The 12,185-nt window shown below is 41.4% G+C and overlaps 1 protein-coding gene across 4 annotated transcripts in view; it reads left to right on the top strand.

Annotated features, from left to right (window-relative positions):
* LOC122988173 (SREBF chaperone) overlaps positions 1-10,018 on the top strand; it is a 35,894-nt gene extending 25,876 nt beyond the window's left edge. For all 4 annotated transcript variants that reach the window (XM_044360357.1, XM_044360355.1, XM_044360356.1 and 1 more), the window contains exons 15-23: positions 1,334-1,535; positions 2,034-2,149; positions 2,372-2,909; positions 3,388-3,473; positions 4,291-4,373; positions 4,727-4,893; positions 5,049-5,129; positions 5,456-5,662; positions 6,674-10,018. In XM_044360357.1, the coding sequence (XP_044216292.1) occupies positions 1,334-1,535; positions 2,034-2,149; positions 2,372-2,909; positions 3,388-3,473; positions 4,291-4,373; positions 4,727-4,893; positions 5,049-5,129; positions 5,456-5,662; positions 6,674-6,919 (1,726 nt within the window). In that variant the 3' untranslated portion in view covers positions 6,920-10,018. The remainder of the gene's footprint in view (positions 1-1,333; positions 1,536-2,033; positions 2,150-2,371; positions 2,910-3,387; positions 3,474-4,290; positions 4,374-4,726; positions 4,894-5,048; positions 5,130-5,455; positions 5,663-6,673) is intronic.
* The last annotated feature ends 2,167 nt before the right edge of the window (positions 10,019-12,185 follow it).

A 12,185-nucleotide genomic window follows, 5' to 3' on the forward strand; every position in this document is an offset into this window, starting at 1 on the left:
TATAATAAAGGCATAAAAATATAAATACAGTATAAATAAAAAGATAAATCAAGTAATTAATTAATTGACTAATTGTTGTAGCTCTCATCTAAACTTTGTTCTGTATAATAAAGGCAGAAGAAGACAAACATTTACTTAAAAATTCAACTCTCTATCTTACAGCTTTTGTTGAATGACACAACATTCCTCACATGTGTAAAATAAGTACTTGTAGCCTTTTGTTTAAAAAAAAAAAAACAAAAAACTCAGCCTTAGTTTCGGGGCAGCAGATGGATTTTAAGGAGCGGTGTTTCAGGCAGAGCAGGTCGCACCTCTGTGGCAGATTTCATCATCACAGCTCTGCTACATTCCACACAGCAGGTAGTAGAGCAGGTATACCGTACGTGCTATGTGGTGCTCCGCCAGGTCACCGCACGGTGCAAGAGGATTGGGTTTGTATGGTTGGACCTGCAAGGGGTGTAGTGTTTATTTATTTTTTTGTCATGGAAACTAAACTCCCGGTTGTCACGTTGAAGTGATTGAGAATTTGTCTTTGCTTTTTTTGTTAATCTAAAACACACAAAGTGTATTTATTCATAAAATTAAATCAGAATTGTGTTTATTGTCACTTCCACAGTACAAACTCAGCATACATGGGAGCAAAATACCATCCTCCACATTTCAACATGTGCAACAAACAAGACATTACTGAAAGTCATTAAAAAGTGCACTCACTTAAAAACAGATAATAAATAACAAATAATAATAAATAATAGAGAGATGGTGCACTAGGAAATCTTGCTGTATTGTTTTGCTACTGAACTGTTTTGATGGGAACAGTTTCCTCCGTTTGTTGTGTTTTTCTTCTTTTATGCCAAGTTGTTTGTGTGTAATTACTTACAGACCGAAATAAATTTCATTTTGAGTGAATGCAGCGACCAAAGAGAGCAGATTACTGGGTTAGCAGGAAGAAAGTCGGCTTTGGATGCTGTGCAACTTTTTTACTTCATTCTTGAAATTTCTGTCATTTAGTTCCTGCTGCTGGTCAGTAAATGACCTGAACTGTAGCTGTTTTTTTTGGTGCTATTATAACATGTAATTAAGATGACATCACTTGATAACTTTGCAGTGATACTTGACCATAAACACTGAGCTGAAGGTGACTGGTTTGACATCAGACATTAGACTGGAGAGGTTACCTGCATCTGGTCCAAACCTTCCTGCCACAACAGATCAAATCAAGACAAAATACTACAGGACACAACGCAATAATGACAAAAACAAACATGCTTAGGTAAATACAACAAAAAAACTTTCCATATTTGACTCCTCTTTTGTCCCTTCTTCTATCCAGGGTGGCAGCTCTGGGCCTGGCTGCGGGCGTCCTGCTGGTTCTGCTGCTCTTCTGTCTCTACCGGGTTCTGTGTCCGAGGAACTACGGACAGAACGGCGTCGCCCACGGGCGCCGGCGCCGAGGGGACCTGCCCTGTGACGATTACGGCTACTCGCCGCCCGTCAGCGAGATCTCACCGCTCCTGCTGAGGGGCCACAGTATGGTGAGGATGGACTCAGATAAAGAAAACACATAAACACCTTTAAGTATTGCTTTAGAAAAACAATTCACTCGCTTCACTTGTGTCTGTTAAATAGAAACAGTGACAGTGTTGATTTCAGTTGTCGTGTTTCACAAGCTGTAATTATGAAAGTCTCGTGTGCGTGTGTGCGTTTCACCAGAAGAGTCAGATTACAGTGTCAGTTTGGAGCAACAACAGGAGGTCACTGTGTCAGTCAGGGACACTTGAACAGGAATAGAAAATCGGTTGTGACTCAAAGATAATGTCATGTAAGCCAAGAATAAACTGACACCTGCTCTTAAAAACATTGTTACAAGGTTCAAAGGTCAAAGTGCTCGCAATAAATAAGACCTTTTTATTTGATTGGATGCAACTGTAGGCGGACAACTGTAGGTTAAAAAGATACAAACTGAGGAAATACGAGATGATGTGTTTGTTTTTATAAGAAACTGGCTCACGCTTTGCGTTTCCGTCTGGCAGGACATCGAGTGTTTGGCCAGCGACGGGATGCTGCTGGCTAGCTGCTGCCTGGCGGGACAGATTCGGGTTTGGGACGCCCAGACTGGTGACTGTCTGACTGTCATCCCAAACCACGGGTGAGAACGCTTTGTGCTTTGACAGTCATTGTGTCGGGACTTTTTCTGACATTTAACAGACATTTAGACAGATATTTAAATCTTGTCTGTATTCATTCTGGCAGTTAGAACGAGTATAAAGTGATTTTCGTTCGCTATTTTCCAGCCTTCATCTGTGACAGTCACTTCAACTGTAATCTAAAAAGAAATATTGAAACTGTGCATTCTGTGTCTCTTTGTCAGGCTGAGGCGGAGCAGCAGCAGCGGTTGCTGGGATCAGCGGGACGGCTGGGACAGCATGAGCGGAGCCGCCGAGTCGGAATGTTTAGGCTCCGAAGGTCGCGACACGTCCATCAGCGGCGACGGCCTATCGGAGGACGAGGGCTACCCGCTGAGACGCCGCACCGCGCCTGCCCGGCCCGTCCTCTTCACCGACCAGCCGGATCTCACCCCGCTCATCGACACCAACTTCACCTCTCAGCCACCCTGCCACCTCTCCACCCCTCCCAGAGGAGGCTTTGACTTTGGAGGCCTGGTGGAGCGTGCCTACATGGAGCACGAGCCCCCCTCGCCCTCCGCATACCCTTCTCCTTCTTCAGCCTCATCCTCACCGCCCTCAGGTGCTCAGCTCCATAGTTTAGGGGATGCAGGAGCCCCTCTGAACCAAGAGAGGGCCTCCGCAGCAGGGACACATGCAACCGCGGACTGGGACAGCTCAGTCTGGGCCATGGAGCTGAGAGGAAATCTGATAGCTGCCGGGAGGAGCAGCGGGAAACTGGAGGTGTGTAAAATGAGACGTGTTGTTGTAAAAAAGAAAAGATACCCTATCTATTATTTTCAAAAGCAAAAAATGGAGAAATGCAAGTTTTTATGAGTTTTAATTCTTGTTTTGTGTCTTGTGTTTTCTGAATCTGTCCACTTCTAAAGATATTCACGATATCTGACAACCTTTTTAAATGAAATAACACCTCTTGTATTGAATCTTAAATTGTGACGTGCAATCACAAAAATTCATCAGCTGTCAAATGATCCTTCACATGCTTCTTCCTGTTTGGAAATATTTTCATTCTCAGTCACATTCAAATTAAAATCAGACGCAGGTGAAATATCGCGGAAGCCGAACGGAGGCGCAGCGGTTTAGAGAACTCGTCATGTGTCTGAAAACTTGTGAAGAAGATAACTGAACTCCTCTTTTCCTTCTTCTGTCATTCTGTGTAAAACATCAGTAAAAATGAATAGAGTGCTACGTTTGGTTACAGTTGTGGGACGCGGTGGAAGGGTCGCTACGCTGCAGTAACGAAGACGGCGTCTCGGGGATCACAGCTCTAGCCTTCCTCAACAACAGGTACGAAAACAGAAACAAAACTCACAGACACGACGTTTGTTTCAGGTTTTATTCAAGTGCAGGTTACATCTTTACATTTTATTTCAGTGATTTGCTGTGATATAACCGCTGTTTATGAACAGTATGCACATACTTTTTTCCAGTAGATTGGTTAGAGGAGTTGGGGAAGTGAAAGTGTGATGTGATTGGTCAGTCAGTCGCCTGCTGACTTGAATCAGACAGATTCTGTTATGTTTCATCCTGTTATGGATTTATTACTGGATCAATGTTGAAACAGTCGCCTTAGTCATTAAACACATGGCCTTTGCTCTGCGATGTGGCGCCGCTACTCATTTTCCCTGAAGTGTAATAGCCTAATATTACATTTCAGAAAATTTTTAATTTGGTGCTTTAATAAAGAGGAGCTCTTTATTTCAGGCAACTCCTCAATAAAACACTGCAGGAAACCCTGTACTAACTGTTGTAGAGCATTTCTATGAGGACATAATGTGTTTAAAGCAAAAGTAAAGGTCAACCCAGGATTTACCTTCACATGTCAAATGTAGGCCACAATTAAAAAAAAAAAAAAAAAAAGGTGTATTGATTTATTGATTGATTGATTAATTGACTGGGACATTGTGCAGTTTGAAACATTGAAGATGTACCAGAGTTAGCTTGAAGCTTTGCATCTGTAGTCCCCAACAAAAAAACACACACACACAGAACACACCATACAAAATACAAAACTACACACATACACCCACGATGTCGATGTATCCTCCAGCTTGTTGCATCTAAATGAATATAAATCATACTGAGTCTCCGTGTTTCTCCTCAGAATCGTAGCGGCTCGGCTCAACGGGTCTCTAGACTTCTTCACAGTTGAGATAAACAAACCTCTGGGTCTGCTGCAGTACAGAGGTGAGGCTCACACTCAAACACCGTCACCAGTTTCATCACATCTGTGTAGTGACGTGTTTTTAATCTTGACCATTAAAATGTGTTGTTTTATTCTGTATATTCTTACAGCAGTGATTAATGTCTTTTTTAATGTTAAATTGTTCTGATGAGCCAGTTAAAGGTTTTAATGAGCTTAATGTGAAGTAAGTGATAACAAAATTGAACAAAAAGCATATATTTGTATATATATATACTGACAGATTACAGTATCTAAATCGTGTTAATTCCACTTAAATAAAGATGAAATAGGAGGCGTAAAGATTCCAGATAATTTATGGGGGGAAAAAAAACACCCATCTGTTGTCCTCCTGCAGGTGCCCCCGGGCGAGGCAGCATGCCTCCCTCTCCCTGTTACAGCAGCGAGGACGTGATCAGCTGCCAGCTCACGCGCTCGGTGCAGTGCGCTCATCAGAAGCCGATCACGGTGCTGCGAGCGGCCGCCGGGAGGGTGGTCACCGGCAGCCAGGATCACACAGTCCGGGTAAACAAGACTGAACACTGACATGTCTGATGTTTAGGAGAGGTTGTAAGAAGAATTATCAAGTGTACAGAAAGCACAGATATAAATAGACTAACAGTGTTATTAATGTCAGCGTCTGATCCTAATAAATTCTCTCTCTGTTGTTTATTTGTCAGGTTTATCGTCTGGAGGACTCGTGCTGCCTCTTCACCCTGCAGGGTCACTCTGGAGGGATCACAGCCATTTACATAGACCAGGTCAGTACTAAACCCTGACCCCAATACTCCAAATCTATTGTTTCCCTCCACTGCTGTTTACTGTTGACCTCATACACAAATCAGCTTTGTGCTTTTAGTTATTTTATGAGCAGAAAGTTTGTTTATAAGCTGTTGCTGAACATTAAATCACCTTTAAGTCCAGTCAGTGTTATTAATTATTGATTATTAATAGTGATTTTAGTGACATTTTGGTGTAGAAATGCTGCATTAATGATCATAATATATAACTCTGGACTCCTGTGTTGACATATAAATGGTCAAATCTTCAGTCAAACTTTTATTATTCTGAGTCTCGGTCTCCTCAGACGATGGTTCTGGCGAGCGGCGGGCAGGACGGCGCCATCTGCCTGTGGGACGTCCTGACAGGGAGCCGCGTCAGCCATGTTTACGGTCACCGCGGCGACGTCACCTCGCTGGTCTGCACCACCTCTTGTGTCATCAGCTCAGGACTGGATGACCTCATCTGTATCTGGGACCGCAGCACGGGGATCAAGCTCTACTCCATACAGCAGGTACGCCAGACGCACCAATCACCAGCGAGCCTGCAGCTAAACCAGAACTTCCTTGTCTACCCCGTCCATCTCTCTCTGCACCAAATCTTAAAAGCTGGTTACAAATATATAGTTTCATTTTTGTTTAAAAAGGCACAGTGATGTCCTAAAGCAGCTGGGCACTGTAGTTTTTTTTATTTTTTTGCAAACAGGAGTAATTGGTGCATTTGTAAAGGACTATTTCCAGCTGCAGATTAACCCACATAGTGATTATTTACAGCAGCAGGATGTGTGCGTGTGTGTGTGTGTGTGTGTGTTGAATGACTCAAAATAAACTACAAAGTGTGTGTTCATGCTAATGAAGAAACACGTCATCCGGTGTAACAGTGCGGCTCATTGATGTGCTTTTAGTTTTTTTTTGGGAGGGAAAAAATGAAGCTGTACAGAGGAAAAAGACTTCATATATATTTATATATATAAAGACTTGTCAGAAGGATTAATTCACTGTTGTTCTTGGTCTTTTTATGGGACATGTTGACAAAATGGAAAATATAGAATGTAAGCAGCTTTATCCTTAAACGGTTTAACCCATTTCTGATTTTTTTGGATTCTTGGTGTATTTCAGAGCGGGAACGTCTGGAAATATGATCAACTCTAAAGTCAGAGACCGTTTAGACATTTTACCGACACAATAAGTTCATTCATTTATAAGTTGATCAGAAAAGGTATTTTGATTTTATTTGAGTAACAATTTAGTCTTTTATTCTGCAAAAAATGCAAAACATTTGCTGATTCCAGCTTCTCAGAAAGGAGAGTTTTTTGCTTTTCTTCAGTTTATATCATTAAATTGAAATCTTGGGGTCTTATGCTGTCAGAAGGAAAAAAACAAATCACTTGAATGCATCACCTTGGACTTGGACTTTCCCAATTTTGTGACTTTGCAGATTCAAATAGTTGAATCTCTGACCTCTGACTCTCGTTTCTTCTGTTTTCTTTCCGGGTTGTTCTAACGTCTCTCTCTCTCCTCACCAGGACGTGGGCTGTGGGGCCAGTCTGGGAGTGATCTCAGAGTCTCTCCTGGTGACGGGGGGTCAGGGCTGCGTCTCTTTCTGGGACCTGAACTTTGGGGACCTGCTGCAGACGGTCTACCTGGGCCAGAGCAGCGACGGCCAAGGAGTCCGGCAGCTGCTGGTGCTCGACAACGCCGCCATCGTCTGCGACTTCGGCAGCGAGCTCAGCCTGGTGTACGTACCCTCGGTGCTGGAGAAACTGGACTGAGAGAGACGGACGGTAAAGACGTGGCGGTTAATGTCGGTGGGAGCACTCGAAGAAACAAAAAAAAAACATGCACTCAAAACATTCTTCTCCTGTTCATCATTTCGACTTTCCCACTGTTTTTTTTTTTTTGCTCTTTTTGTTGTTTATTGATCATTAGATCATACACAAGGCTCTTTTTTTTTTTTTTTTTTATAGCAGTGAGTTTTAAATGCAAGCCCGGGTGTAACGACAAAGACACAACCTGCTGCATTTATTTTATCATCAGAGGGTGACAGACCCCCCCCCACGAGATCACATGACATTTAACGAGGGTCATGAGGTCCGTTCAAGAAAAAGCTGGATGTTTCTCTTCCCTAAAGAGGATCCACCAGTCACCAGTTTGTGCTTTTGTGTGTGTGTGTGTGTGTGTGTTTGTTTTTGTGGCTCTGCCCTCTATGCTGCTGATACGAGTGGGGCTTCTGAGGGAGGACCCCCCCACCCCCCCTCCTCCCCACCCGCCCAGAGAGGAAGATAAAAACGGTCTTCTTATTTTTTAAATATTCCCGCTGCCTCGTTCGCTCCACAGCGAAGCGCAGCCACAGCTCGACGGGTCCACGGCCTGTTGGGATAAGCTAAGCAGTTATACAGAAATGTGTGTGTGTGTGTGTGTGTGTGTGTGTGTGTGTGTTTGAGAGAGAGAGAGAGAGGACGTGAGACTGAATGCATGAATGAATCTGCCCTTTTTATGACAAAACACTGCTGAGAACAAAAATCGATTGGTTACGTGTGTGTGTGTGTGTGTGTGTGTGTGTGTGAGAGAGAGAACTGATGATTACTGTATAAAGTAAACCTCCAGAGGGGGCTGTTTTTATATGTATAAATCTATTATTTATTAGCGATACATTTTTAATAACAGTTTGTTTATGAATGGCTAATCCTGGCTCTTATACAAGAATATAATGTGGAGATGGTGACATAACTGTAAGATGGTGATTTTTTTTGGGGAGGGGAGGGGGAGGGGGAGCGGGGTGGGGCATTGGTTTTAAAATAATTATTTGTAATATTGAACTGGAAACACTGAAGTGTTTGTCGTTATGGAGTCGGGGGGGTTTAAGCCTCTGATTCTGGGGTTACTGATGCTGTTCGAGGGCCCCCCCCCCCCCCCGAGGCCCCCCACCCCTCAGGCCCCCTGTATGCTACACCTTCATCAGGCTACCTCCATTTTCCAAAACTGCTTGAATTTTGGATGAGAATACTGACGTCATCGCCGCGCACAGGCTGTCGACGGCTGACGTCATGTTTACATTGGCTACTGTATTTTTTTAAAAATTTGTGCCCTTTAGAGATTTTTTTTTTTTTTTTTTTTTTAAATTGCTGTTTACTGTAACTGATTCATCTTAAACAGTTTTCAATCCCGGATTTTCCATTTTGGCCACAAGCAAAAATAAAACTTGACTGTACTTTGTCCGACGTTGGACCTCACATCACATTACAGTACGTTTTCTAGCCATCGCCATGTTGTTGATGCACACGGAAGTGGAGCCAGTCAGTGAAAATGTGAAGGCAACAAATAGCTGTTAAAAAAAAAAAAAAGATAGCTATAAATCAAACGGCACCCAAAGACTTTGTGTCTCCTTTTAAAAATGTTGCTCAATTTTATGCCCCTATTAGCTAAAAATATACATAATATATACACAGATGCTCAAAAGCGTCACCCTTGCTGTTAGACAATGTTTCATACTTAAATTTGTTAATATATTTGACATTTAATTCTAAAAATCTGCAACTGAATCGGACTCCTGATGTATCCCAGAGCTGTGACACTTCAACTAACTGTTGTCTGCATTTCATTTCTTATAAACTTTGAGAGGTACGCACATCAAAAAAAATCTCCTGCTGGACCAAACGAGCAAAAATTTTGAATTCACACACTGTTTATTGGTTCCCATAATATTCTTTTTTTTTCACTGTTGTTGTGCAAAGTCTCAGTCAGTAATAGATCTTCATCAGGCACGAAACATTTCCTTAAGCTTCACATATCAACTCAAAGCGGCGATGACGATAAACAACAAACGGCCATCGGTTACAACCTTAAGCAAATGTGTACAGCTACAGATGACAAAAATTGGAAAGCAAAGCCATATGTTGCTTTTTGTCTTGTTTTTTTTTTTTATATGTATATATATGTTTTGTTGTGATGCTTTGTCTTCTATGAGTGTCAGAAACATTGCACAGCAGCAGTGAATTCAAAATGATTGTGGGAGCAAAGACGCTGTGTGCAGTTTTAATATTTATCGCTGAAAACCGTTATAAATCACATTGGTTGGTTTAAAATCCACACGATATATAAACAGTAATCTGCTGCGATGCTCTATAATTCAACACGACTAGTACAAATACTAAAAGTCTTTAACATGAAGCCCCTTTTTCATTATTTTACAAGATTTAGTTGATAACGCTGAAGTTCAACCATTAAACCCATAATTTCTCCAATTTTCTAATTATTTTTTTTGCTCTTCCTCTCACTGAATAGTCACATAGTAAGGGTTAAACAGCTTGCAGTGTTGATACGCTAACATAATCCTCTCAGTCAGATGTATGACTGGTAAGAGATGAATAAAGATTAGTTAGTATCTGCGAGATAAAAGTAACACTTTACCAGTGATGGAATGATTCAGGTGTGAAGAGTTTTTACTGTGAAAATCACATTCCTCTCCGCAAACGTGGAAATCCATCACTAGTCATTAACCAAACTGTTAAATTTGTTGTTTGTCTACTCACAGAGCCAACTTTTGTTTTTGGCAGATTTTTATTTTATTTCAAAACATTTTATGTGATTTTTTTTAAAGTCTGAAAGTAGCCAGACAATTTTGGGACGTATTTGAACCCCCATTAGCTTGTTGTTGTAGGTGGTGCCTGAACTTCACCTGTTTACTCTGGACTCCTGTTTGTAAGAATGTAGTCCTCCAGGTTTAAGACCTTTCCCTGACTGGCACCAACAACATAAAGAATGTATTTTCTCCAAATCATCCACCATCTACTGTATCAGTGTCTACTGAATGTAGTTCCAGGAGGCGTGACGAACAAATCCGCTTTAAAAAAAAACAAAAACAACAACAACAACAAAAAAACCAGCAACTAAAATCCTTAACAGTATCGCATCGCAACACAATGCATTAACCCTCTCTGACAAACATGCTCACACACCTTAGGCACTTTTGTGAACATCAGCTCACATACAGGAAAAATGTGGACGTAACTAGTAATTTGCAAACACGCACACCGCAAACGTGTCATGGATTACGGTTCTGGTTCCTCAGGGATGCAGCGGCCGAAAGGCGGTCGCACAAAAAAAAAAAAAAAAACAAACAAACAAGCAGCTGAAAGTGATGTTTTATGACAACTGTTGACCTTCGGTGTCAGTATTCACATTTAATAAATTCTAACTTTTTAAAGATGAGCGCGGGACGCCTGTGGCACCTGCATCCCCACAGAAACCAGACGTGTGACCTCCTTTTTTTTTTAATTTATTAGCTTTGTGTTTTCTGTTGTAAACGGTAGGCGAGAAAGCTTTAGAAATGGGAAAATGTGTAGTTTTTAAATTTTGTTGTTTTTTTTTTAACTTGTTTTCTAGCGATGTCAGTTTGATTTAAAGGATAAGGCTGGTGATTTTCTCTTTTTTTTTATTATTGTCAACAAATCTCATGTGCAGAGCCAAATGCACATGAGACCAGAACTTATCTACTTATAAGTATTTTGTGTGGATCCAAAGCCTGACATATCTTATTCCTCTCTGCCGTACACCTCCGTCGTTGTCCAAAAACTATTAAAAACACGTCAGTGAGCCACACCGTTGCACTTAGTTTGACTAGAAACAGCTTCAAACACGAACAACGATCACATTTTCAATCTCCAGAGAGTAGTTCCATGTAAGGAACATGCTTCAATTTACAGCTAACTTGTTGTGCTACATATCACAACCTCTTAACTTTATACCAATTTTTTTTTTTTTTTTTACAATGTAGTACAAAGTCAAGAGGTTGTGATATGTAGCACAACAAGCTAGTGATGAAGCTGTAAACAGACCTGCGTTCCTGAGCATGCTCAGTGGGGTCCTCCTTACACAGAACTACTCCACTGAGATTAAAAACGTGATCGCTGTTCCAACAAACTAACGCACCCAAACTCTTCATAATGAAGCAACGTGTCACCCGGTGCAGCGGTGTGGCTCATTGATGGGTTTTTAATGTTTTTTTGGACAACAGCGGAGCTCATGGCATAGAGGAATATGATTTATGAGGCTTTGGATAAGAAAAATGTAGAAAATCGCCAGTCTTATCCTTTAAGGAGGGAGGGAGGGGTTGGTATGGCAATTTTAACTGAATCTTAGCTGAATTTTTAATGTTTTGCTTTGTCATAATAGATTTGGCCTTGTAACAATCCATATCCAACAATACTGTCAGTTAATGAATACGGTTCTGCCCAATTTATTTCAGCTGCTTCAAACATACCCATCATCCAGCTGTCAGTGTATCATGTCAAGAGTTTTGAAGATGCAGCCTCGGATGTCCTTTTTATCCTATAACTTGTTAAAGAGGAAAAAAGGAACATTTCTTGCATCTGCATCCTTACAGTAACGTCAGATATGTGACTTTTAAAACACTGTGGTTTACGTCTGATCCTCGCCGGCTGCGTAAATGAGGAGATATCATATTTTGTGTCGTTTGTCACTGTATAGACAACTGTCAGGAAAAGCTGTGGCGAAAAAACAAATCATTAATAATTGCAAGTCTATTAAAAACTGTTCCCAGGTCTGCCCCTTCCCCCCACCCCTCCCCTCCTCCCTTCATTGGCTGGCTACAATCTACGCAGGCTGTAGTAGTGGAGGTAACTTATTTACCATTTTGTAACACAAAAAAAAGCACGAGACTTTGTACTAATTTTCAAATAAAGAGGCTTTGATACCACAACAGGCTGTCTACTGGTTTTATTTGATATTTTTTACAATAATGGATGATTAGTGAATGTTGGAATAAGTCTAACTTTATTCAAGATATTTACAGTGTTACAGACAAAGAAAAATAATCAACTTGTTAAGACGTGCTGATTTGTTTGCTGCTCTGTGTTACCATAACGACTGAGCTACACGCAATGATTGAGTTGGGGGTGGGGTGGGGGTGTGTGTGTGTTGTGTCTTTACAAAAGCTCCACCCAGCTCCTTCCATCTGCCTGCAACTCCATGCATCCATTATTCCAGTCATTAAAACCATCACATACCAGTGCAGAC

This window comes from Thunnus albacares, chromosome 8 (assembly GCF_914725855.1).
Source record: "Thunnus albacares chromosome 8, fThuAlb1.1, whole genome shotgun sequence".
In the NCBI taxonomy this organism is placed as follows: domain Eukaryota; kingdom Metazoa; phylum Chordata; class Actinopteri; order Scombriformes; family Scombridae; genus Thunnus; species Thunnus albacares.